The sequence below is a fragment of the Mobula birostris genome, chromosome 11 (assembly GCF_030028105.1).
Source record: "Mobula birostris isolate sMobBir1 chromosome 11, sMobBir1.hap1, whole genome shotgun sequence".
NCBI lineage: Eukaryota > Metazoa > Chordata > Chondrichthyes > Myliobatiformes > Myliobatidae > Mobula > Mobula birostris.
This window is the reverse complement of record NC_092380.1, coordinates 79,828,026-79,853,562: the sequence shown is the minus strand read 5'-3', so window position 1 is coordinate 79,853,562 and position 25,537 is coordinate 79,828,026. Positions and strand designations below refer to the sequence as shown.

Here is a 25,537-nt window from a genome sequence, read left to right as displayed (position 1 = left end):
TTGCACTGTTGTAACTATATATTATAATTATGTGGTTTTGACAGTTTTTCAGTCTTGGTTTGTCTTGTGTTTCTGTGATATCATACTGGAGGAACATTGTACTATTTCTTAATGCATGCATTACTAAATGACAATAAAAGAGGACTGCGTGTCCTCATAATCTAATCTAAATAGATTTGAATATTTTTTGCAATTATTTGTTACTGCTTTGAATTTGCAGTTCCTATTTTCTCTCACTGTGCATCGTAAATCAAAATTATTTATAGTTTTTATGCAATGGCCAGAAAGGGAGAGAAGAGCACTGGACATGTGGACTGGGAGCCAAGGGGGCAGTATCCCAAAGAAGTTTGGGAACCATCGGATTATCAGAGGGATATGGGCCTCATGGGTAAATGGGACTGGCTTAGATAGGGATCTTGGTTGGCATAGATAAGATGGGCTGAAGAGCATGTTTCTCAACTGTGTTATTCCATGCTCCAATCAATCACCTTAACAATCGTTCTTTCTGTCAGTTTTGTCACTTAGTAATTTGCATTTTGTTTCCTGATTCAGCACACTGCCAAGTTGTATCAAATAACCAACTAAACATAAAGGAATATATTTTCTTTCTTTATTCTTACTTGACGAGAATAAACCTGCTTTGGATTGTTTAACTATTAACTAAGGCATTCACCATGTGATGTTGATTTGAATATTGCCTCACTTTTTCTACATGTGTCTATTTGCAATTTAGTCTTGGGTGCAGCTCCTGTCTGAGATGGTCAGCTAAGATTCTTCCTTTCTGCTCTATGTTACTTTTCAGGTAAAGTGAATGGACTTCTTACATTCCTGAACTTAAAATTGACAGTTATTTTCATTGCTTTTATATGAATACTGTCATTTAACTAAACTGTCCATTTCCATATGGCTTATTTCCATAAACAACTAAAGTTGATAGTATTTTTATTTAATTTTTTAGTTGTATGCTGTTAAAATCTTATTCCATTTCTGTACGTTAATGTGTGAAGGGTCTCGGCCCAAAACATCAACTGTACCTCTTCCTATAGATGCTGCCTGGCCTTCTGCGTTTACCACCAACATTTTGTATGTGTGTTGCTTAAATTTCCAGCATCTGCAGATTTCCTCGGTGCACAACTTTAGACTCTTGTAAATTTGCAAAGTATATCATCTGCAACATTGGCCTCTGCCAATATTATTGTGCCATAACTGTTCGTTGTCAAAATTTTAGCTCTAAGATTTTATCAGACACAGACATATATTTTGATTGTATGCTATGTTTAATTGTGTTACGATTGGCTTCAACAATTTCTAACTAACAAAAGCTAAACTTTATGAGATTACACTCTTGTCTATAACCCAGCTGCTAATCCTGGTACAGTACTGTGCATAGAAGTAAATGAAGACAAGGTCAAACTTGGCTGTTGAATAGCATTTTATATTCTCAAGGCCCAAAGGATTATATTTGTGCAAATGTACTATAATACATAAACATTGCAATCTGCAAAGAAAAGTATGTGTGTGGGGAGGGGGAGAGATCGTTTGTATTTTACAGTTCAACGCTCAATGTTATTCTGAAATTCAGAAAAAATGCTTCTAAGTTTGAAGGTCTCATGAATACTTGAGTTACTTAAGCCTCAGCTCAACAGAGTAAAGTTATTTATGAAAGGATTATTCTAATCTTATTGCAAGTTGAGAGCTGCGCCTTGTGTATATTTTAGTGAAGTCAAATATTTAATATAGATTCCTGTCAGAATGCCAACACATAAATTAGGAATAAACTGTTCTTTCCATGCCTTCTAAGTGGAAAAACCTCTTTGGCTGTTTTCTACTAAATCTGGTAACTGGGGATTGTATGCTAAAAAAGAAGAAAACTCATTAAATCAGTAATCTAATTTCAATAACTGATCTTGAATTGGAATTGAGCAGGTCAGGCCAGGCAGCTTCAATGGAAAAGAGTAAACAGTCAGCATTTCGGGACGAGACCTTTCATCAGGCAGGACCAGCCCAAAACACTGACTGTTTATTCTTTTCTGTAGATGCTGCCTGGCCTGATGAGTTCCTCCAGCATTTTGTGTGTGTTGCTGAGCTTTCTAGCATCTGTAGATTTTCTTGCGTGTGATTAGAATTGGTTTATTATTGTCACATGTACCAAGTAAGGGCTGAAGATGCAACTTTATAGAGTATAATCCTAGCAGAGGTGTTGCTGTCCATCCTTACTGACTGGGTTCTGGTGATCAGGAAGTTTTGGATCTGGTTGCATTGGGAGGTGTTGACACCCAAGTCTCAGAGTTTTGGTGTTGAGTTTGCTTGGAGCTATAGTATTGAAGGAGGAGTTGTAGCCAATATTTAATAGCGTAAAGTAGGTGTCTATATTGTCTAGATGTTCCAGAGACAATTGTAAGGCCAGGTCCGCTGAAGACCTGTTTTAGTGGTAGATGAACTGTAGTGGGTCAAGGTGGTCTGGGAGGCTGGATTTAATGCGTGTCGTGACCAGCCTCAAGAAAGACTTCCTGATGGTGGATATCAGAGTCACAAAAACAGAAAGAAATAATACTTTCAGCCACAAATTATTTTCCTGAAAGGTTAACATTGGGTCAGGTACATTTGTAGCAAGCCAAGTCTCAGAAAATCTCATTGTTTTCAGATTCTTGGTTTTTAACCAATGGATATCCATGATGGAGTCAGTGATCCAACAATTTCCTCACTCCTTGTGATACAGAATTGCTTCAGGTTGGAATTCTCACTAACTTTAGCTGATCAGCTGTATACAAATGAGCAAGTAAGTAGTTGTATTAGAATAGCAACACACATCAAAGTTGCTGGTGAACGCAGCAGGCCAGGCAACATCTCTAGGAAGAGGTGCAGTCGACGTTTCAGGCCGAGACCCTTCGTCAGGACTAACTGAAGGAAGAGTGAGTAAGAGATTTGAAAGTTGGATGGGAAGGGGGAGATCCAAAATGATAGGAGAAGACAAGAGGGGGAGGGATGAAGCCAAGAGCTGGACAGGTGATTGGCAAAGGGGATATGAGAGGATCATGGGACAGGAGGTCTGGGAAGAAAGACGGGGGGGGCGGGACCCAGAGGATGGGCAAGAGGTATATTCAGAGGGACAGAGGGATAAAAAGGAGAGTGAGAGAAAGAATGTGTGTATAAAAATAAGTAACAGATGGGGTACAAGGGGGAGGTGGGGCCTTAGCGGAAGTTAGAGAAGTCGATGTTCATGCCATCAGGTTGGAGGCTACCCAGACGGAATATAAGGTGTTGTTCCTCCAACCTGAGTGTGGCTTCATCTTTACAGTAGAGGAGGCCGTGGATGGACATGTCAGAATGGGAATGGGATGTGGAATTAAAATGTGTGGCCACTGGGAGATCCTGCTTTCTCTGGCGGACAGAGCGTAGATGTTCAGCAAAGCGGTCTCCCAGTCTGCGTCGGGTCTCGCCAATATATAAAAGGCCACATCGGGAGCACCGGACGCAGTATATCACCCCAGTCGACTCACAGGTGAAGTGTTGCCTCACCAGGAAGGACTGTTTGGGGTCCTGAATGGTGGTAAGCTGGAGACAGCTTATCCACTGATGTCTACTATAAGCCTACTGACTCTCACAGCTACCTGGACTATTCCTCTTCTCACCCTGTCTCTTGCAAAAATGCCATCCCCTTCTCGCAATTCCTCCGTCCCCACCGCATCTGCTCTCAGGATGAGGCTTTTCATTCTAGGACGAGGGAGATGTCTTCCTTTTTTAAAGAAAGGGGCTTCCCTTCCTCCACTATCACCTCTGCTCTTAAACGCATCTCCCCCATTTCACGTACATCTGCTCTCACTCCATCCTCTCGCCACCCCACTAGGAATAGGGTTCCCCTGGTCCTCACCTACCACCCCACCAGCCTCCGGGTCCAACATATTATTCTCCGTAACTTCCGCCACCTCCAACGGGATCACCAGCCTCCGGGTCCAACATATTATTCCCCGTAACTTCCGCTGCCTCCAACGGGATCACCAGCCTCTGGGTCCAACATATTATTCTCCGTAACTTCCGCCACCTCCAACGGGATCACCAGCCTCCGGGTCCAACATATTATTCTCCGTAACTTCCGCCGCCTCCAACGGGATCACCAGCCTCCGGGTCCAACATATTATTCTCCGTAACTTCCGCTGCCTCCAACGGGATCACCAACCTCTGGGTCCAACATATTATTCTCCGTAACTTCCGCCACCTCCAACGGGATCCCACCACTAAGCACATCTTTCCCTCCCCCACCTCTCTCTGCATTCCGCAGGGATCGCTCCCTACACAACTCTCTTGTCCATTCGTCCCCCCCATCCCTCCCCACTGATCTCCCTCCTGGCACTTATCTGTGTAAGCGGAACAAGTGCTACACATGCCCTTACACTTCCTCCCTTACCACCATTCAGGGCCCCAAACAGTCCTTCCAGGTGAGGCAACACTTCACCTGTGAGTCGACTGGGGTGATATACTGCGTCCGGTGCTCCCGATGTGGCCTTTTATATATTGGCAAGACCCGACGCAGACTGGGAGACCGCTTTGCTGAACATCTACGCTCTGTCCGCCAGAGAAAGCAGGATCTCCCAGTGGCCACACATTTTAATTCCACATCCCATTCCCATTCTGACATGTCTATCCACGGCCTCCTCTACTGTAAAGATGAAGCCACACTCAGGTTGGAGGAACAACACCTTATATTCCGTCTGGGTAGCCTCCAACCTGATGGCATGAACAACGACTTCTCTAACTTCCGCTAGGCCCCACCTCCCCCTCGTACCTCATCTGTTACTTTTTTTTATGCACACATTCTTTCCTTTTTCTCCCTCTGTCCCTCTGAATATACCTCTTGCCCATCCTCTGGGTCCCCCACCCCTTGTCTTTCTTCCCAGACCTCCTGTCCCATGATCCTCTTGTATCCCCTTTTGCCAATCACCTGTCCAGCTCCCGGCTCCATCCCTCCCCCTACTGTCTTCTCCTATCATTTTGGATCTCCCCCTCCCCCTCCAACTTTCAAATTCCTTACTCACTCTTCCTTCAGTTCGTCCTGACGAAGGGTCTCGGCCTGAAACTTCAACTGTACCTCTTCCTAGAGATGCTGCCTGGCCTGCTGCGTTCACCAGCAACTTTGATGTGTGTTGCTTGAATTTCCAGCATCTGCAGAATTCCAGTTGTATTAGAATAGCAGATTTGCTACCTTTACTTGTGAACTATGTGCATCACCAAAGTACATGCATATGTCTCCACATACAACCCTGAGATTCATTTTTTTGCAGTTAATCACAGTAGAACAAAGAAATACAATAGAATCAATGAAAAACTACGCACAAACAGAAAAAACAACCAATGTGCAAAGGAAGACAAAACTGTGCAAATACACAAAAAAGCAATTAACAATAATAATCAACACTAGAATAGTCCGAAAGTTGTGAGGGATAATTTATTTATTGATGAGGGATACTAAATCAACCATGATGGAATGGCCAAGCAGATTCGATGGCTGAATGGTCTCGTACTGCTTCCTTATCTTATGGTCTTATAATACAGATGTAGATCTAGGGACGTGCAATAAATTCTGCTTACCAAGACACCCATTCCCATGTCTGATTAGAAATGACAAAATACACTCATATCACAGGTACTAGCTGTAAAATAATGTAAATTTGGCCTGATTTTCGCACCACAGATGAAATCTTTTTTTAAAAATTATTTTCAATTTCAACAGCATTTTTTCAGTATCAGGGTTCTTCAGTCATCTGTAAATCTGGTGAGCAAAGAGCTGTCTGATTGGTTTCTCTTGGAATTTTCTTACACACAAACCTGAGCAGTTAGTCTGGGACTTTCTCAATACAGCTGCAGCAAAATTAATTATAAAAATAATTGCCTTCCTAAGCTGTTCCCTGCATCCTGTTGCAATATATCTTTACCAGCCCAATTAACTCTCAAAATAACACCATTGTCCATCTGAACAGATCATTTCACACCATTTCCTCAGCTGAATCTTCAAGAAAATGTTCAAAAAGATGAGGGGAAATATGTTTTATTGCTTAACAATAACAGCAAAATTATTGTAGTTTGCTTTGTATTTAAGATTGAATCATATTCAGTCTCTGTTTTCTACCAATTCAAGATGTTTCTAATGCATTGGCTGATATTCAGTACCAAATAGAAATGAAATCATTTTACTACGGCCAAGATTTTGAATACAGACATAATTTTTGTAACATTTGCAATGCGACCATAGTCTTGTCAATAAATGAATTCATTCTGCTGATTAGATCATCTATTTCCCTAAGGGAATGAGGCTATTTCACCTGGTTTTCTACACGAGTGCTGATCAAGTCTAGCTTAGCTATGAACTCATTGGGAGCAAGACGAGAAAGAAAATCTATCCTTGCCCAGAATACCAATGATTTGCAATATCTCTTTGATATAAACATTACTACCTGCTATAAAACACACATCTAAAATTGACAATTGTTTTCTGGCTGAGACCAACATTGGTCACTGTTCTTGATACTGAATGCCGCTGTGTTTGAGTGAAGAAGTGATTCCAGTCATACTTGAAACTGAAGATGCCTGTGGCAAGATTTGCAGAAGTATTTTGACCAGACGGCAAAAGAGCAGAAAATCGCTGGTTTTACATGAAGATGTGACAGATACCAATTTGCATACATATGGCAAGTAATGATTTTCATAGAAAACAAACCTGTTTATTTACATTCCTCTTGTGTAAGGAGCACGCAGTACATTTCTGTGCCAAGAACTAATAAAACAGGCAGTTAGGTTTCATTTGCTACAAAATGAAGTTAACGTACTGTATTTCATGTGTGGTCAATTTTGGAAGCGTTTTAGTTAAAAATTAAATAAGTTTTACATTTCATGCTGAGTAATACTCTCTGGTTCTTTTAATCCTATTTGATGTTATCCGCATATTTGGGAAATCAGCCTTGAGTATGCTTATATATCCCAGTTCAACATCTCATCTGTACCTTCATCCCTCATAACATGGACATAGGGAAATACTAGCAATTATATTTTAATAGGCACACGAGCCCAAGGTTCCTGAAGGCACTAATCCTTAATTCTACAAAATTACTCCAGACATAAGAGAATGGTTGATTAGATATTAGGAGCCTGTCATGACCAGTCCTTCCCTATGGAAGAGCTCCCATGGGTTTATGGCCAGTGCTTGCAGACTCTCACAGTTAAATTGCCAAAATGTCACAGGAAGTGACTAATCTAATTAGTTAGACCCAAAGTGCTGCAAAAACTCAGCAGGTCAGGCAGCATCTATAGAAATGAATAAACAGTCAATGTTTCAGTCTCTGCTTGAAGCGTTGACTATTTATTAATTTCCATAAATGTTGCTTGACCTACTGAGTTCTTCCAGAATTTTGTGTGTGTTGCTTTGGATTTCCAGCATTTGCAGAATTTTTTCTGTTACTAATTAAATAGACATGCTCAAGAACAATCACTGGCCATTCTTAAAGAGCCATAATTTTACAGTTCTCCAGTCACAGTAGTTGTGTTACTTAAAAAACAATTCACCCACTTTGAGCTTTTGAAGTATCTAGCAAAACTACTGGAGTCAACCTTGGTGTGTCAGAATGCTGTGGAAAGTTACACAGCAAATGTTAGTGATATGCACCACCAGTTCCCCACATAACCCTCATTACCTTTGCCATGAATGATCCCACTAGGTGAGCCTACGTGAGCAAAACTACAGGACAAGTGTTGAAGGAAAACCGCAAAACTTACTTCATTATCATAAAGCTATGATAAGACATGGTACTGCTGGAGTTAATAGAGGCAATAGAACAAAGGACTGGTAATTCTGGTTCATGCTGTTTTCGCTTGAATAAACATATTAAATACAACATAAAACCATAAGATACAGGAGCAGAATTAGGCCATTTGGTCCATCGAATCTGTCCCACCTTTTCATCATGGCTGACCCAATTTTCCACTCAGCCCCAATCCCCTGTCTTACCCCCCCCCCACACTGCTTCATGCCCTGTCCACTCAAGAATCTATCATCTCTACCTTAAATATACATAAAGACTTGGCCTTCACTGCTGCCTGTGGCAACAAAGTCCAGAAATTCACCACACTCTGGCTAAAGAAATTCCTCTTCATCTCCATTCTAAAAGGACGCTACTCTATTCTGAGGTTGAGTCCTTTGGTCTTAGACTCTCACACCATAGGAAACATCCCCTCCACATCCACCCTGTCACCATTTGGTAGGTTTCAATAAGGTCACCCCTCATACTTCTGAATTCCAGTGAATACAGGCCCAGAGCCATCTAATGCTCTTCATATGACAAGCCATTCAATCCTAGAATCATTTTCTTGAACCTCTTTTGAACCGTCTCCAGTTTCAGCGCATCCTGTCTATGATAAGGGGTCCAAAGCTGCTCACAATACTCCAAGTGAAACTTCACCAGTGCTTTATATTATATTGTATAAATAAAATATACTATCTGTTATTTGCTGAGTTCAAACAGTGGCTAATAATATCTCTCCTGTTGAATTTTCTAGACTCTAGACCAAATTGTATTTCCGTTACACATATCTGTGTCATTAATTGTTAATAGCCTTTAAAGGAGACAAAGTAGAGGCAACATTGCCCGGGCCCGGGTCTGAGAACTAGAGATGACCAGAGGTTTGGACGACTTAGGTGCCAAGCCAGATTGAAAAGGTCAGGGTGGCAGGGCCGGAGCTGAGGGTCAGGGTGACGGGGCCGGAGCCGAGGGTCAGGGTGGTGGGGCCGGAGCCGAGGGTCAGGGTGGTGGGGCCGGAGCCAAAGGTCAGGGTAGCGGGGCCGGAGCCGAGAGTCAGGGTGGCGGGGCCGGAGCCGAGGGTCAGGGTGACGGGGCTGGAGCCGAGGGTCAGGGTGGCAGGACTGGAGCCGAGGGTCAGGGTGGCGGGGCTGGAGCCGAGGGTCAGGGTGGCGGGGCCGGAGCGGAGGGTCAGGGTGACGGGGCCGGAGCCGAGGGTCAGGGTGGCGGGGCCGGAGCTGAGGGTCAGGGTGGCAGGACTGGAGAGGAGGGTCAGGGTAGCGGGGCCGGAGCGGAGGGTCAGGGTGGCGGGGCCGGAGCCGAGGGTCAGGGTGGCAGGACTGGAGCCGAGGGTCAGGGTGACGGGGCCGGAGCCGAGGGTCAGGGTGGTGGGGCCGGAGCGGAGGGTCAGGGTGGTGAGGCCGGAGCCGAGGGTCAGGGTGACGGGGCCGGAGCGGAGGGTCAGGGTGGCAGGACTGGAGCAGAGGGTCAGGGTGGCGGGGCTGGAGCCGAGGGTCAGGGTGGCGGGACTGGAGCGGGGGGTCAGGGTGGCGGGGCCGGAGCGGAGGGTCAGGGTGGTGGGGCCGGAGCGGAGGGTCAGGGTGACGGGGCCGGAGCCGAGGGTCAGGGTGGTGGGGCCGGAGCGGAGGGTCAGGGTGGCGGGGCCGGAGCTGAGGGTCAGGGTGGCAGGACCGGAGCTGAGGGTCAGGGTGCTGGGGCCGGAGCCAAAGGTCAGGGTAGCGGGGCCGGAGCCGAGGGTCAGGGTGGCAGGACTGGAGCTGAGGGTCAGGGTGACGGGGCCGGAGCTGAGGGTCAGGGTGGCGGGGCCGGAGCTGAGGGTCAGGGTGGCAGGACTGGAGCTGAGGGTCAGGGTGGTGGGGCCGGAGTGGAGGGTCAGGGTGGCAGGACTGGAGAGGAGGGTCAGGGTGGCGGGGCCGGAGCCGAGGGTCAGGGTGGCGGGACTGGAGCGGAGGGTCAGGGTGGCGGGGCCGGAGCGGAGGGTCAGGGTGGCGGGGCCGGAGCCGAGGGTCAGGGTGGTGGGGCCGGAGCCGAGGGTCAGGGTGACGGGGCCGGAGCGGAGGGTCAGGGTGGTGGGGCCGGAGTGGAGGGACAGGGTGGCAGGACTGGAGAGGAGGGTCAGGGTGGTGGGGCCGGAGCGGAGGGTCAGGGTGGCAGGACTGGAGCGGAGGGTCAGGGTAGCGGGGCCGGAGCTGAGGGTCAGGGTGGCAGGACTGGAGCTGAGGGTCAGGGTGACGGGGCCGGAGCTGAGGGTCAGGGTGACGGGGCCGGAGCTGAGGGTCAGGGTGGCAGGACTGGAGCGGAGGGTCAGGGTGGCAGGACTGGAGCCGAGGGTCAGGGTGGCAGGACTGGAGCGGAGGGTCAGGGTGGCGGGGCCGGAGCCGAGGGTCAGGGTGGTGGGGCCGGAGCGGAGGGTCAGGGTGGTGGGGCCGGAGCCGAGGGTCAGGGTGGTGGGGCCGGAGCGGAGGGTCAGGGTGGTGGGGCCGGAGTGGAGGGTCAGGGTGGTGGGGCCGGAGTGGAGGGACAGGGTGGCAGGACTGGAGAGGAGGGTCAGGGTGGTGGGGCCGGAGCGGAGGGTCAGGGTAGCGGGGCCGGAGCTGAGGGTCAGGGTGGCAGGACTGGAGCTGAGGGTCAGGGTGGCAGGACTGGAGCGGAGGGTCAGGGTGACGGGGCCGGAGCCGAGGGTCAGGGTGGCGGAGCGGAGGGTCAGGGTGGCGGGGCCGGAGCGGAGGGTCAGGGTGGCGGGGCCGGAGCCAAAGGTCAGGGTAGCGGGGCTGGAGAGGAGGGTCAGGGTAGCGGGGCCGGAGCTGAGCGTCAGGGTGGCAGGACTGGAGCCGAGGGTCAGGGTGGCGGGGCCGGAGCCAAGGGTCAGGGTGGTGGGGCCGGAGCGGAGGGTCAGGGTGACGGGGCCGGAGCCGAGGGTCAGGGTGGTGGGGCCGGAGCGGAGGGTCAGGGTGGTGGGGCCGGAGCCGAGGGTCAGGGTGACGGGGCCGGAGCGTAGGGTCAGGGTGGTGGGGCCGGAGTGGAGGGTCAGGGTGGCAGGACTGGAGAGGAGGGTCAGGGTGGTGGGGCCGGAGCCGAGGGTCAGGGTGGCAGGACTGGAGAGGAGGGTCAGGGTGGTGGGGCCGGAGCTGAGGGTCAGGGTGACGGGGCCGGAGCCGAGGGTCAGGGTGGCAGGACTGGAGCTGAGGGTCAGGGTGACGGGGCCGGAGCTGAGGGTCAGGGTGACGGGGCCGGAGCCGAGGGTCATGGTGGTGGGGCCGGAGCGGAGGGTCAGGGTGGCAGGACTGGAGAGGAGGGTCAGGTTGGCAGGACTGGAGAGGAGGGTCAGGGTGGTGGGGCCGGAGCCGAGGGTCAGGGTGGCAGGACTGGAGCCGAGGGTCAGGGTAGCGGGGCCGGAGCGGAGGGTCAGGGTGGCGGGGCCGGAGCCGAGGGTCAGGGTGGCGGGACTGGAGCGGAGGGTCAGGTTGGCAGGACTGGAGCGGAGGGTCAGGGTGGCGGGGCCGGAGCGGAGGGTCAGGGTGGCGGGACTGGAGCCCAGGGTCAGGGTGGCGGGACTGGAGCGGAGGGTCAGGGTGGCGGGGCCGGAGCGGAGGGTCAGGGTGACGGGGCCGGAGCCGAGGGTCAGGGTGGTGGGGCCGGAGCGGAGGGTCAGGGTGGTGGGGCCGGAGCCGAGGGTCAGGGTGACGGGGCCGGAGCTGAGGGTCAGGGTGGCAGGACTGGAGCTGAGGGTCAGGGTGACGGGGCCGGAGCTGAGGGTCAGGGTGGCGGGGCCGGAGCTGAGGGTCAGGGTGGCAGGACTGGAGCGGAGGGTCAGGGTGACGGGGCCGGAGCCGAGGGTCAGGGTGGCAGGACTGGAGCCGAGGGTCAGGGTGGCAGGACTGGAGCGGAGGGTCAGGGTGGCGGGGCCGGAGTGGAGGGTCAGGGTGACGGGGCCGGAGCCGAGGGTCAGGGTGGTGGGGCCGGAGCGGAGGGTCAGGGTGGTGGGGCCGGAGCGGAGGGTCAGGGTGGCGGGGCCGGAGCCAAAGGTCAGGGTAGCGGGGCTGGAGCCGAGGGTCAGGGTAGCGGGGCCGGAGCGGAGGGTCAGGGTGGCAGGACTGGAGCTGAGGGTCAGGGTGGCAGGACTGGAGCTGAGGGTCAGGGTGACGGGGCCGGAGCGGAGGGTCAGGGTGGCAGGACTGGAGCCGAGGGTCAGGGTGACGGGGCCGGAGCGGAGGGTCAGGGTGGTGGGGCCGGAGCCGAGGGTCAGGGTGGCAGGACTGGAGCCGAGGGTCAGGGTGGTGGGGCCGGAGCGGAGGGTCAGGGTGACGGGGCCGGAGCCGAGGGTCAGGGTGACGGGGCCGGAGCCGAGGGTCAGGGTGGTGGGGCCGGAGCAGAGGGTCAGGGTGGTGGGGCCGGAGCCGAGGGTCAGGGTGACGGGGCCGGAGCGGAGGGTCAGGGTGGTGGGGCCGGAGTGGAGGGTCAGGGTGGCAATACTGGAGAGGAGGGTCAGGGTGGTGGGGCCGGAGCCGAGGGTCAGGGTGGCAGGACTGGAGAGGAGGGTCAGGGTAGCGGGGCCGGAGCTGAGGGTCAGGGTGGCAGGACTGGAGCCGAGGGTCAGGGTGGCGGGGCCGGAGCCAAGGGTCAGGGTGGTGGGGCCGGAGCGGAGGGTCAGGGTGACGGGGCCGGAGCCGAGGGTCAGGGTGGTGGGGCCGGAGCCGAGGGTCAGGGTGGTGGGGCCGGAGCCGAGGGTCAGGGTGACGGGGCCGGAGCGGAGGGTCAGGGTGGTGGGGCCGGAGTGGAGGGTCAGGGTGGCAGGACTGGAGAGGAGGGTCAGGGTGGTGGGGCCGGAGCCGAGGGTCAGGGTGGCAGGACTGGAGAGGAGGGTCAGGGTGGTGGGGCCGGAGCTGAGGGTCAGGGTGACGCGGCCGGAGCCGAGGGTCAGGGTGGCAGGACTGGAGCTGAGGGTCAGGGTGACGGGGCCGGAGCTGAGGGTCAGGGTGACGGGGCCGGAGCCGAGGGTCATGGTGGTGGGGCCGGAGCGGAGGGTCAGGGTGGCAGGGCCGGAGCTGAGGGTCAGGGTGACGGGGCCGGAGCCGAGGGTCATGGTGGTGGGGCCGGAGCGGAGGGTCAGGGTGACGGGGCCGGAGCTGAGGGTCAGGGTGACGGGGCCGGAGCTGAGGGTCAGGGTGGCAGGACTGGAGAGGAGGGTCAGGGTAGCGGGGCCGGAGCCGAGGGTCAGGGTGACGGGGCCGGAGCCGAGGGTCAGGGTGGCGGGGCCGGAGCGGAGGGTCAGGGTGACGGGGCCGGAGCGGAGGGTCAGGGTGGTGGGGCCGGAGTGGAGGGTCAGGGCGGCAGGACTGGAGAGGAGGGTCAGGGTGGTGGGGCCGGAACGGAGGGTCAGGGTGGCGGGGCCGGAGCCAAGGGTCAGGGTGACGGGGCCGGAGCCGAGGGTCAGGGTGGCAGGACTGGAGCGGAGGGTCAGGGTGACGGGCCGGAGCCGAGGGTCAGGGTGGCAGGACTGGAGAGGAGGGTCAGGGTGGTGGGGCCGGAGCCGAGGGTCAGGGTGGCGGGGCCGGAGCTGAGGGTCAGGCTGGTGTCAGCTTGCTGCTCCGAGAGGTTCACTCGCCTCAGTGCTGAACTGACGCGGTGGCCTGCAACTAACCGGCTCCTGGATCGGCTGCAGTGATGACTGGTTTCCTGCCTGTGGACTCACTTCTGTGAACTTCAGTTTTGAATGCTATTTGTTTGCACGATTTGTTTTTTTTTAATGTACATTGGGTGTCTGACATTTTTTATATGGGATCTATTGGGTTTCCTTGTTTAGAGGCTGCCTGTAAGGGGATGTAGCTCAAGGTTGTATATGGTATCCACTGATAAAAAAATGTACTTTAAGCTTTAATACAAATGCTGTCTTTGCGGCAGAGCTCATAAGTTTGAGAGGTGCTGTTAGAGTAGCCTAGGGAACCGGCATTTATTTTGTAGGTCATACACACTGCAACATTGTGTACTGGTGGCGGAGTAAATGAATGCTTAGAGTAGTTCATGGGCTGTTGATCAAGCAGGTCACTTTGTACCAGTAGAACCATAAAATTAAATGTAATTGTATTCTGCAGAGCTCAGTATCTTTAATACCAACACTTACTATTTTCCAAGAATGTGTAGTGACCATTCAAAATGAAATGCAATATTTTAAAATATTTTTCTGTTGTTGTTTTCTTACATTCTTAAATGACCTCGGATGGTTCTACGGATCACTACAGATAAAGTACTTCTAATTGTTGTAAAGATAACATACAAAATTAGGAGATCTATATGGGTTTTTAATAGCACCTACTGTGCATGACTAAGACCTACTAAGATCACCTTGACCTGTTCAAGTCATTGCAGATGAGTCAAATGCATGTGGTATTAAAGGGGAAATAGTTGCAATCCATGATCTTGTAAACAGTCAAACTATTGTCCAAAGTCTGAATCCTGCTTTAGAACTGTAACTCTTGGTGCGGCTAGTCGTTTAGTCCAGGGGAAGACAGCCCTCTTCCCGGCCAAACTTAAGAAATCTTGTTTGGGTGGATGTTGCATGATGTGTCCCCTGTTACAAATCAGTACCACGAAATAACAAACAGTACACGATATGTGATTAAACGATTGAATTTTATGATCCTTAATTTAACTATAGTTAGTAAGGAAACAAAAGAAAGAAAAGTTCCCGTTTTCATGAAACAGTCTAATGCGCAACGTTGGAGCGCACGGTTCCATTCATTTGTGCTCCAAGCATAGCCGACCGTCGGACCCTCGCTCCTAGTCTACGCCATCCGGCGGTCTACTGACTCTTTCCATTCCTCATCTCTCCCTGACAAAAGACCGCAAAATCCGTGCCTCCAGACCCACAGGAAAGAACAACATCCCGCTCATTGGATAGCATACATTCCAAAGCCCTGTTATCTCTAGACATAATCCAAACATTGCTGCTACAGAGAAACCACTACCTTAGCAGTGAAACATTACAGAGAGGCCATTACATTAGCAGTGAAACCTTACAGCACATTACAGAAGTTTATAGCTGATGGTTTAGTTAATGCAGATAATGACAAATGTAAGTGAATACAGTTATTAAGTCAAGGTGCAAAATAGGATGCTTAGTATTACCATAAATTATAACATTAGGAGAAGAAAGTGAGACACTTTGTAAAATCTAACTTTTCAAGTTTTTTCCATTAATGTTTCCTACAGACCTGTCCTACAGTCCTGTAGGACCTGTCTCTGCTTGCCATACAACAGCTACACGTACTTTGGCTGGCATGGAGACTGGCTGTAAGGGAAACTACAGTCTACAGCAGCTCAAAAAATGATTTGAAGGGATTTGCAAGCCCTGGTCAGTAAGAAATATGCTAGAAGGGAAGTGGGTAGGGGAAGCAAGGAGACCCAAAAGATACAACATATAAAGGGCTTGACAGAAGATGGCTTTGGTGGTGAGAATCCTCACAAAATACAGAAATACTGAAAGAAATTTGATGATTTCACAGGATGTGGGAGGATCATCTACATATCACGGTTCATATATCTGCAGAATGGAGATAACTTGTAGAATGGTCTGGAAACTGTTCACTCTTTATCATCTCCACTTTAGGATCTCGCCAGCATCATTAATTGCAATACAGAAATGCATTTGTAAACGCTTGGCATCAAAATATAGAATCACCATTGGCACCATCACTGAAGCATCTTGGAGGATTGACTCCACTAGCTACCGGCAAGACAAAGGTCCCCTACTAACCAGCACCCATGGAACAATTCCAAATAAAGTAGTTAGAATCTATGATGAGGCCCTGGACATCATTGTGAGCCCAGCACCAAGAGTGTTCCTTTGTGCCTCAACCCTGCAATATTTCAGACACCCGCCACCTCCCAAGACCAACTATTGTTTTTAATAATCTGCTTTTCTACCACATTTTCACACACATCCTAAGAAGGACGTCATTGGATCACTTTCTTCTACTACTATTCATTCCCAATAGCTCTTCTTCATAATATTTTTACCCATCAAGGCAATGTGGGAGTGGTTCCATTACATTTTAACATTGAAAATCAGTGTCACTGCCCTGCAACCATCACAAGTCCATTGGTAAAATGGATGACAATCTACAAGGCACAAAAAGTTTGAATTGTGCTGGTTTCTTTTTCAATCTTTTTATTAAGTTTCAAAATTAATAAACATAACAATAATAGTAATGATACAAAGAGATCGGGATTACATTAATAACAGTTAATATGTACAAGCACAGATTCCAAGTAACAAATATAGTTTAGCCTCACAATCTCATAATAACTAACCATGAAAAAGATATGTTATAAAGAAAAGAAAAAAAAACCCTAATCTAAAAAAAAAGAGGATGCTGTCTAAGTTGCGTGCCATCTTGGTCAATGTCTCCCATCCACTACATAATGTACTCGGTGGGCACAGGAGTACATTCAGCCAGAGACTCATTCCACCGAGATGCAGCACAGAGCGTCATAGGAAGTCATTCCTGCCTGTGGCCATCAAACTTTACAACTCCTCCCTTGGAGGGTCAGACACCCTGATCCAATAGGCTGGTCCTGGACATATTTCATAATTTACTGGCATAATTTACATACTACTATTTAACTATTTATGGTTCTATTACTATTTATTATTTATGGTGCAACTGTAACGAAAACCAGTTTCCCCCGGGATCAATAAAGTATGACTATGACTATGACTATGACTAAAAACAACTAACCTAAAAAAAGCAAACAAAGATTGGGCTGTCATATTACATCGGCTAAAATTATTATTTGTCGTTAACTCCGCTCCTCTATACATGAACAAAAAGTTACTACAAAGGATTCAGAAAGGGTCAACTTACATCATATGAAGATATTGAATAAATGGCCTCCAAGTTTCTTCAAATTTAACCGAAGGATCCATAATACCGCTCCTAATGTTTTCCAAGTTTAGGCATGCTATCGTTTGGGAAAACCATTGAAATGTAGTGGGAGGATTAGAATCTTTCCATTTAAATAAAATGGATCTTCTGGCTATTAATGTAACAAATACAATTAGACGACAAGCTGACTTGGATAAAAGACTAGAGTCTATCACTGGTAGTCCAAAACTTGCAGTAATAGGATGCGGTTGTAAATCAATACGCAGAACTACTGAAAGAATATCAAAAATATCTTCCCAATATTTTTCTAGAAGAGGACAAGACCAGAGCATTTGTGTCAAGGAAGCTACCTCAGAATTACATCTGTCACAAACAGGATTTATATGGCATTAAAAACGAGCTAACTTATCCTTGGACATATGAGCTCTGTGAACCACCTTAAATTGTATCAAGCAACACACATCAAAGTTGCTGGTGAACGCAGCAGGCCAGGCAGCATTTCTAGGAAGAGGTACAGTCGAGGTTTTGGGCCGAGACCCTTCGTCAGGACTAACTGAAGGAAGAGCTAGTAAGAGATTTGAAAGTGGGAGGGGGAGGAGGAGATCCAAAATGATAGGAAAAGACAGGAGGGGGAGGGATGGAGGCAAGAGCTGGACAGGTGATTGGCAAAAGGGATATGAGAGGATCTTGGGACAGAAGGCCCTCCCACTTTTCCTTCTCCCTGGGCCTTCTATTAAACTCTTCTGATAGGGGTTTAAACCTAAATTTTTTTCTGTAACTTCAATTTGATGCGATATTGGAAAGGTAGGTAAAGTAATGTTCAGAAAGTTTCTAATCTGTAAATATCTGAAAAAGTGTGATCTAGGCAAATTATATTTATTAGACAACTGTTCAAAAGACATAAAACAATCATCCATGAATAAATCACGAAAACATTTTATTCCTTTTTATTTCCATAGAAGAAAAGCTTGATCAATTCTAGATGGTTGAAAGAAAAAATTAGATATAATAGAACTTGACAGGATAAATTTGTTCAATCCAAAATATTTACGAAATTGAAACCATGTTCGTATTGCATGTTTAATTATTGGATTTATCATTTGTTTATTTAATTTAGTAAGTGCAAAGTGAAGCACAGCTCCTAGAATAGAAGCCAGCGAAAACCCCTGTACAGACTCCCGCTCGAGGTTCATCCATCGTGGACATTGAGTTTCATCCAACTCTTGTGTCCAAAACATTAAATATCGAATATTAATTGCCCAGTAATAAAATCTAAGATTCAGCAAAGCCAAATGACCTTCCTTTTTTGATTTCTGTAAATACTTAACCTGGGATTTCTATTCTGCCATATACATGAAGAAATTTTAGAATCAGTAATATCAAAAAAGGATTTAGGGATAAAAATTGATACCGCCTGAAATAGGTACAGAAATTTAGGTAAAATAATCATCTTCATAGTATTAATTCATAGTCATAGTCATACTTTATTGATCCCGGGGGAAATTGGTTTTCATTACAGTTGCACCATAAGTAATAAGTAGTAATAAAACCATAAATAGTTAAATAGTAATATGTAAATTATGCCAGGACCAATCAAAGATAAGGACAATGGGGACCATTTAGAAAACAGTTGTTTAACATGATCAATTAAGGGTAAAAAAATAACTTTAACTAGATTCTTATGCTTCTTAGTAATTTTAACACCCAAATAAATAAAATAATCAGTAACCAGTCTAAATGGTGATTGTCTATAAATTGGAACTTTCATATTTAGGAAAAGTACACTCTTATCAAGATCCAGTTTATAACCAGAAGAACTACTAAACTGAGCAAATAATGTTATTACCGCAGGAATAGATTACTCTGGGTTAGAGATACATAGTAAAAGGTCATTGGCATATAGTGATACTTTATGCGTTCCATTTCCATGAATAATGCCAAATATATTAGGTGAGTCACGAATAGCAATTGCTAAGGAGTCTAGGTCAATATCAAATAGTAAAGAGCTTAAAGGACAGCCCTGTCTAGTACCTCGAAAAAGCCTAAAAAAAGGGGGATCTCTGATTGTTGGTAAATACAGCAGCCAGAGATGTATGATGTATCAATTGAATCCAGGATATAAATTTTTGAGCTGAAATTAAATTTCCCAAGTATATTAAATAAATATCCCCATTCAAGTCTGTCAAATGCCTTCTCAGCATGAAGCAAAATAACACATTCTGGAGTATTAGATGAAGTAGTGTATACAATGTTCATTAGCCTCCTAACATTAAAATGTGAAAAACGATTTTTAATAAATCCTGTCTGATTTTCAGAGACAATTTGTGGTAGTACCTTCTCTATTCTAATTGCTAATATTTTGGAAAAGATTTTAGAATCCACATTCAACAAAGATATAGGTCTGTATGATGCACATTCAGTGGAATCTTTATCTTTTTTAGGAATTAAAGAAATATATGCTTCATAAAAGGATTGTGGTAATTTACCTGCAGATAGAGCATCTTTAAAAATTCTACGTAACCAGGGAGAAAGTAAGTCTGAAAAGACTTTTAAGATTCAGAAGTATACCCATCCAGGCCAGGTGCTTTACCAGAGCTCACCGAAAAAATTGCTTTCTTTATTTCCTCTTCAGTAATGGGTGCATCTAATGCTAAACGTTCATCAGCTGGTAATCTCAGAATATTTAGTTTCCTTAAACATCCATGCATTATAGTAGGATCATCAGGAAATTCTGATTGATATAAACTGGTATAAAATTCTTGAAAAGATTTATTAATTTCATCATGGTCAACCGTCAAAATACCATCCCGTCTATGAACTTTATTAATCTGACGGTTTTTTTTATTTTTAAATCTTTTTATTTATTATTATTGAAAATCGACAACAAAAAAATACATTCAAATAATCAAGTCAATATGTCAATATGTATAATAAGAGTCAAACTATTAACCAAGCTAAACAATGTATCAATAATAATAATAATAAAACAAAATGTTAAAGCTATTTTTTTTTGGAAAAAAGGAAGAAGGAAAAAAGAATCCCTACTAACTGAAAAAAAACCCCAGCTGAGAAAAATAGAGAAAAAAAAAACCATTTGGAGCACAAACCCGGAGCTATATGCCATACAAGCTTCCATAAAAAAAGACATCAATCCGCCAGCCACACCCAAGAATCAGAAGGGGACCATCTTAATTAACTCAAATCAACTGATAGTAGCGGGCAAAAGAGCCCCACCTTTTCTCAAAGTCAAATCGAGGATCAAAAGTTTGGCTTCTGATTTTTTCCTAACTAAGACATAACATCATCTGAGAGAACCATTGTATCAAAGTGGGGGCAGAAGCATCTTTCCATTTTAATAAGATAGCCCTTCTGGCCAATAATGTAACAAATGCAATTACATGTTGGTCTGATATAGAAATACCATGAATATATTGAGGAATTATACCAAACAAAACTGTCAATTTATTAGGTTGTAAATTCATTTTTAAAGCTTTAGAAATTGTAGAAAAAATAGATTTCCAAAACTATTTCAATACAGAACACGACCAAAACATATGTGTCAATGTTGCTATCTCAGTTTTACATCTATCACACTGACTATTAACATTAGGAAATATTTTAGACAGTCTCTCCTTTGTCAAATAATAACGATGTACAATTTTAAACTGAATTAGAGAATGACTGGTGCAAATCGAAGAAGAATTAACCAACTTCAAAATTCGCAACCAATCCTCTGTTATCAAGGTCATGTTAAGCTCTCTTTCCCAATCTTGCTTAATCTTAAATAAAGAATAATTATCCTGTTGTAATAGTAAATTATAAATTTTCCCAATAAAACCTTTCACTAAAGGGTTCATTTTTAAAATAATGTCTAACAGGTCAGAATCTTGTATATATGGAAAATCACTTAAGTTTTCTTGTAAAAAATGTCTGACCTGAAGATATTGCAAAAAGTGTGAATATGAGAGAGAATATTTAGTTACTAATTTCTCAAAGGACATCAATCGGCCTTCTTGAAACAGATCCATAAAGGAATAAATTCCTTTATTCCTCCAAAGAGAAAAGGTAGGATCACTATGTGAAGGTTTAAATAAATAGTTTCGATAAATTAAACTAAGAAGGTTAAATTTTTTAAGATTAAAAAACTTACGAAACTGGTACCAAATTCGTAATGACTGCTTAATCATAGGATTTATATTTAAAATAGAAATTTTGGCTAATTTTATAGCTAAAGAAGCTCCTAATGATGAACTTAAGTAAAATTGTTTCACAGCTTTCAATTCCAGATCAACCCATGGTGGTCGTTCATTTTTATCGGTCCAATATAACCAAGAACACGCATAGTGTATATTAACCGCCCAATAATACAATCTTAAATTAGGCAAAGCAAGACCGCCATCCTTTTTTGATTTTTGTAAATGAACTTTCCAATTCTTGGTCTTTTATTATTCCAAACAAAAGATGAAATAATAGAATCAACCTGATCAAAAAACTTCTTAGTTAAAAAAAATATTTTGAAATACATATAAAAATTTTGGTAAGATCATCATTTTAACTGCATGAATTCGACTAACTAATGAAAGTGTAAGAGGATTCCATCTAGAAAATAATTGCTTCATAAAATCCACTAAGGGAACTAAATTAGCTCTATAAAAGTCTCCATAATTTTTAGTGATAATAATACCTAAATATTTAAAAGAATCCGTAACTTTAAAAGGAATATCATCATATATAAAAGCAGAATCATTTAAAGGAAATAATTCACTTTTATGCAGGTTTAATTTATATCCTGAGAACTTTCCAAATTCATTTAATAATTTCAATAAATTAGGAATAGATTCTTCAGGATTCAAAATATAAACTAAGAGATCATCAGCATAGAGGGAAATCTTTTGAATGGTCCCACTTATGGAAATTCCTTGAATATCCTTAGCTTCACGAAGTGCAATAGCCTAAGTTTCCAGAACTAAATTAAATAACAAAGAACTTAACGGACATCCTTATCTCATACCCTGCGAAAGTCGAAAAAAGGGGATCTACATTTATTAGTAATCACAGTGGCAATAGGACTTTTATGTATCATTCTAATCCACTTATCAAAATTAGTACCAAAGCTAAATTTCTCTAAAACATTAAATAAATATTTCCATTCAACTCTATCAAATGCCTTTTCAGCATCAAGAGAAACAACACATTGGGGAGTCTTCGAGAGGGATGAATATATAACATTTAGCAGTCTCCGAGTGCTAGAAAAAGAATAACGGCCTTTTATAAAACCTGTTTAGTCCTGAGAAAAAATTTTAGCTAGTATATTCTCCAACTGATTAGCCATTATTTTTGAAAGAATTTTGACATCTACATTTAATACTGAGATAGGTCTATATGATGCACAATCCGTAGGGTCTTTATCTTTCTTAAGAATTAAAGAAATAGAAGCTTCATAAAATGTAGAAGGTAACTCTCCTAACAAAAAAGAATCTTTAAGCATTTCCAACATATAAGGAGTAAGCAAATTTTCAAATTTTTTATAAAATCCTACAGAAAAACCATCCAATCCAGGAGCTTTACCAGATTGCATTGAAAAAATAGCTTCCTGAATTTCTCCTTCGGTAAAAGGAGTATCAGGAATTTGTTGATCTTCAACAGATATTCTAGGAAAATCAATCTTTTGTAAAAAAGCATTCATTTTAGAAGGATCAGCTGGAAACTGAGATTTATAGAGTTCACTGTAATAGTCTTGAAATTTTTAAAAAATATCTTCATAATTACAAGCTGAATTACCATCCCCCTTATGAATTTTTAAAATTTGTCTTTTAGCTCTAACTGCTTTTAGTTGGGGTGCTAATAGCTTATTACTTTTATCTCCAAACACATAAATTGATTTTTTAATTTAAGCAAATTTCTTTCAATAGGATAAGTTAATAATAAATTATATTGTGATCGAAGTTCAGCCCTTTGTTTAAATAAATCAATATTTAGAGAAACTGCATAAGTGTCATCAAGGCTTTAATTTGTTTTGAAATCCTATCTAACTCTATTTTTGTCTGTTTCTTAAGCTTAGCCAAATAGGAGATTATCTGACCTCGCAAATACACTTTAGATGTATCCCATATAATCAATTTCGACACATCTCCCATATTATTAAAAAGAAAAAAATCTTTTGTTTGAATCTCTGTAAATTTGACAAAGTCTGAACTTTGTAATAAGCTTTCTGGAAAACGCCAAGGCAAGTTTACATTACTAACATAATTCAATTCAAAAGTTAAGCTTAAAGGTGCATGATCCAAGACAGCAATAGCATCATATTCAGATTTCTGGACTTTAGACAAAAATCGGAAATCAGCTATAAAATAAACAATTCGCGAATTTTTTTTATGGACATGTGAATAAAAAGAATAATCTCTATCATTAGGATGTAGATTTCTATCAAACCATAATCAATTAAAAAGGAATTAATAAGTGATGCTGAACGACTCGGACGCTGCTGAGTGGTTGAACTCTTATCAACCAAAGGGTTTAAACAACAGTTGAAGTCACCTCCCATCAGCAGCATATATTCATTTAAGTCTGGTATAAACCAAATACATTTTTAAAAAAAGAAGGATCATCTACATTAGGTCCATATAGATTAACCAGGACAATTTTTCTATCACAAATTGTTCCTTTAATAATTAAAAATCTACCATTGATATATGAGATGATATATTCTTGGGTAAATAAAATATTAGATTTAATAAAAACAGATACTCCCTTTGTTTTATTTCGACAAGTAGCATGATATTGAAGGCCCTTCCACGTTTTAAAAAAATCTATTTTGATCGCCCATTCTGATATGCATTTTTGAACAAAAATTATATCGGGCTGGAATTGATTAATAATTTTAAAAGTCCTTTTTTGCTTAATAGGGTGATTCCAGCCACGTACATTCCAACTAATAATGTTTATCTGTTTAATAACCATAGGATATTGTTTTAAACACGAAAATACACGCATACCATTGTGGGCTAATCAAAGATGGTGGTGATGAGTATAACCATATAGAAAACACGCATGCTCCAGAGCTCCATAATGGGGAAAAAACTGAAAAAAAATCCTGTAATAAACCCCAAAATGCAAAAATACCCCGAAACCTCCCACCACCCCAAAAGGTAGAAATCCGGCAAAAAGAAGGAAAAAGCCGGAATGCCTCCCCAAGGAGAAAAGAAAAAGCAGAACTCTGCATGCAGCTCAATATAAATAGTGATTTAAAAGTTTTTCTCCCAATTACTCCCTCCCCTTTACAAAGAAAGCACATGACCCAAAGACAAGAAAACCCAGCAGAGAAGCAGAAAAAAGTTAATCATTAAAAATAAACTAGGGAATACAAAAACAGTCTCCAAAAGCATCAAAACAATGCTATTAAACCTAAACAATACAGTCTCTAACAAGATAAAGGCACCATTATTCCTTTAGCTTACTACCCCACTTTTTAATAAAAGGAATTAAAGCTAATTATCTATTCTAAACACCCCTCACTATATAAGAAAGAGTCTATATAAACTATGAAAGCTATCACTTAATTAATAAAAGAAAAGGAAAATTGAAGTAGATAATCAAACCAGTTAATAATCTGTCCACTGTGTTAGTTCACTCCATATACCAAACAGACTTCAAAAAAGTCATTCATTAGTCAAACCAAGAAGTTCACTTCTTCTTTAAATAGTTCATCGATCAAAGGAAATCTTCAGCATATCAAAAATCTTCAAAGCCTGTTTTCTTTCAGAAAATTATTCAGCAACCCAAATATCCTTCATGTGTCAGCCGACTCCATGATAGAGTTAACAAAGTCCAATGCCGCTTGGGGATCTGAAAACACAGGAGGTGTAGAATCTTCAGGAAATAATTTTAATCTAGCGGGGTAGTGAAGCGATGGAAAAAGTCCCTTTGCCTGAGCAATTTTCATAGCTGGGACAAATTTGATCCGCTGTTCAATAATTTCCCGTGGATAGTCATCATAAAAACGGATCTTGGAACCGTTATAGTTAAAAACTTTCTGTTTCCTCGCACATTTTATGATTTGGTCTTTAACTTTAAAGCAAAGAAAATTGACCAAAATTGGCCAAGTTTTACCTGAGATCTGAGAATTCAATATGGAAATTCTATGAGCTCTTTCATTATCAGGAGGCTGACGTAGAATATCCGGAAACAAAGATTGAAACAAATTGGCAAAATAGTCCAATAAATTCCCACTCTCAGAGCCTTCCTTCAGTCCAATAATTCGAATATTATTCCGACGAGACTTCGCCTCTAAATCGACAATTTTACTTTGAGCCTGTTCCAAGCGGGTTGAAATATCCACAATCTGACGTTTCGATTCTTTAAACTCAGTATTCAAGGAAATAATATTTTCCTCAATAGTCTGAAAACTCTATCGGAATGACTTCAACTCAGAAGTGTTATTATCTATTTTGTTGTCAAGAGCCATCAACGCACGTTCCAAACGCTCAGCCCAGACAGGCATATCTTCCGATTTTTCTTTTGAATTTTTTCCCTTTCCATTGCTGGATTCAAAAGGCTGCTTTCCACTTCTTAAAGAATATGACATAATGATAACTATTTTCCTCTAAGATCCAAGAAATAAAAGTTAAAAAGTCAAGGCTTAGACTGGGGAAAAGGAGGAATTAAAGGCAGCCGCAAAATTTATGTATTACTCCATCGAGCCGCAGGTGGAATTCCCCATCTGACGTTTCGCCAAAGCAGCTTTCAATTGATTAGCCAATAATTTACCCTATTTATCACCATGTATGTAAAATTGACTCTTAGTTTTAAGTAATTGATTTTTAATTGGGGATGTTAATAACAAACTAT

General features: G+C 44.1%; 1 protein-coding gene across 1 annotated transcript in view; it reads left to right on the top strand.

Moving 5' to 3' along the window:
* The first annotated feature begins 727 nt into the window (after positions 1-727).
* The window catches only part of syt19 (synaptotagmin XIX), a 55,775-nt gene continuing 30,965 nt past the window's right edge, over positions 728-25,537 (top strand). The window contains exon 1 of the mRNA XM_072273158.1: positions 728-802. Coding sequence (XP_072129259.1) covers positions 789-802 — 14 coding nt within the window. The 5' untranslated portion in view covers positions 728-788. The remainder of the gene's footprint in view (positions 803-25,537) is intronic.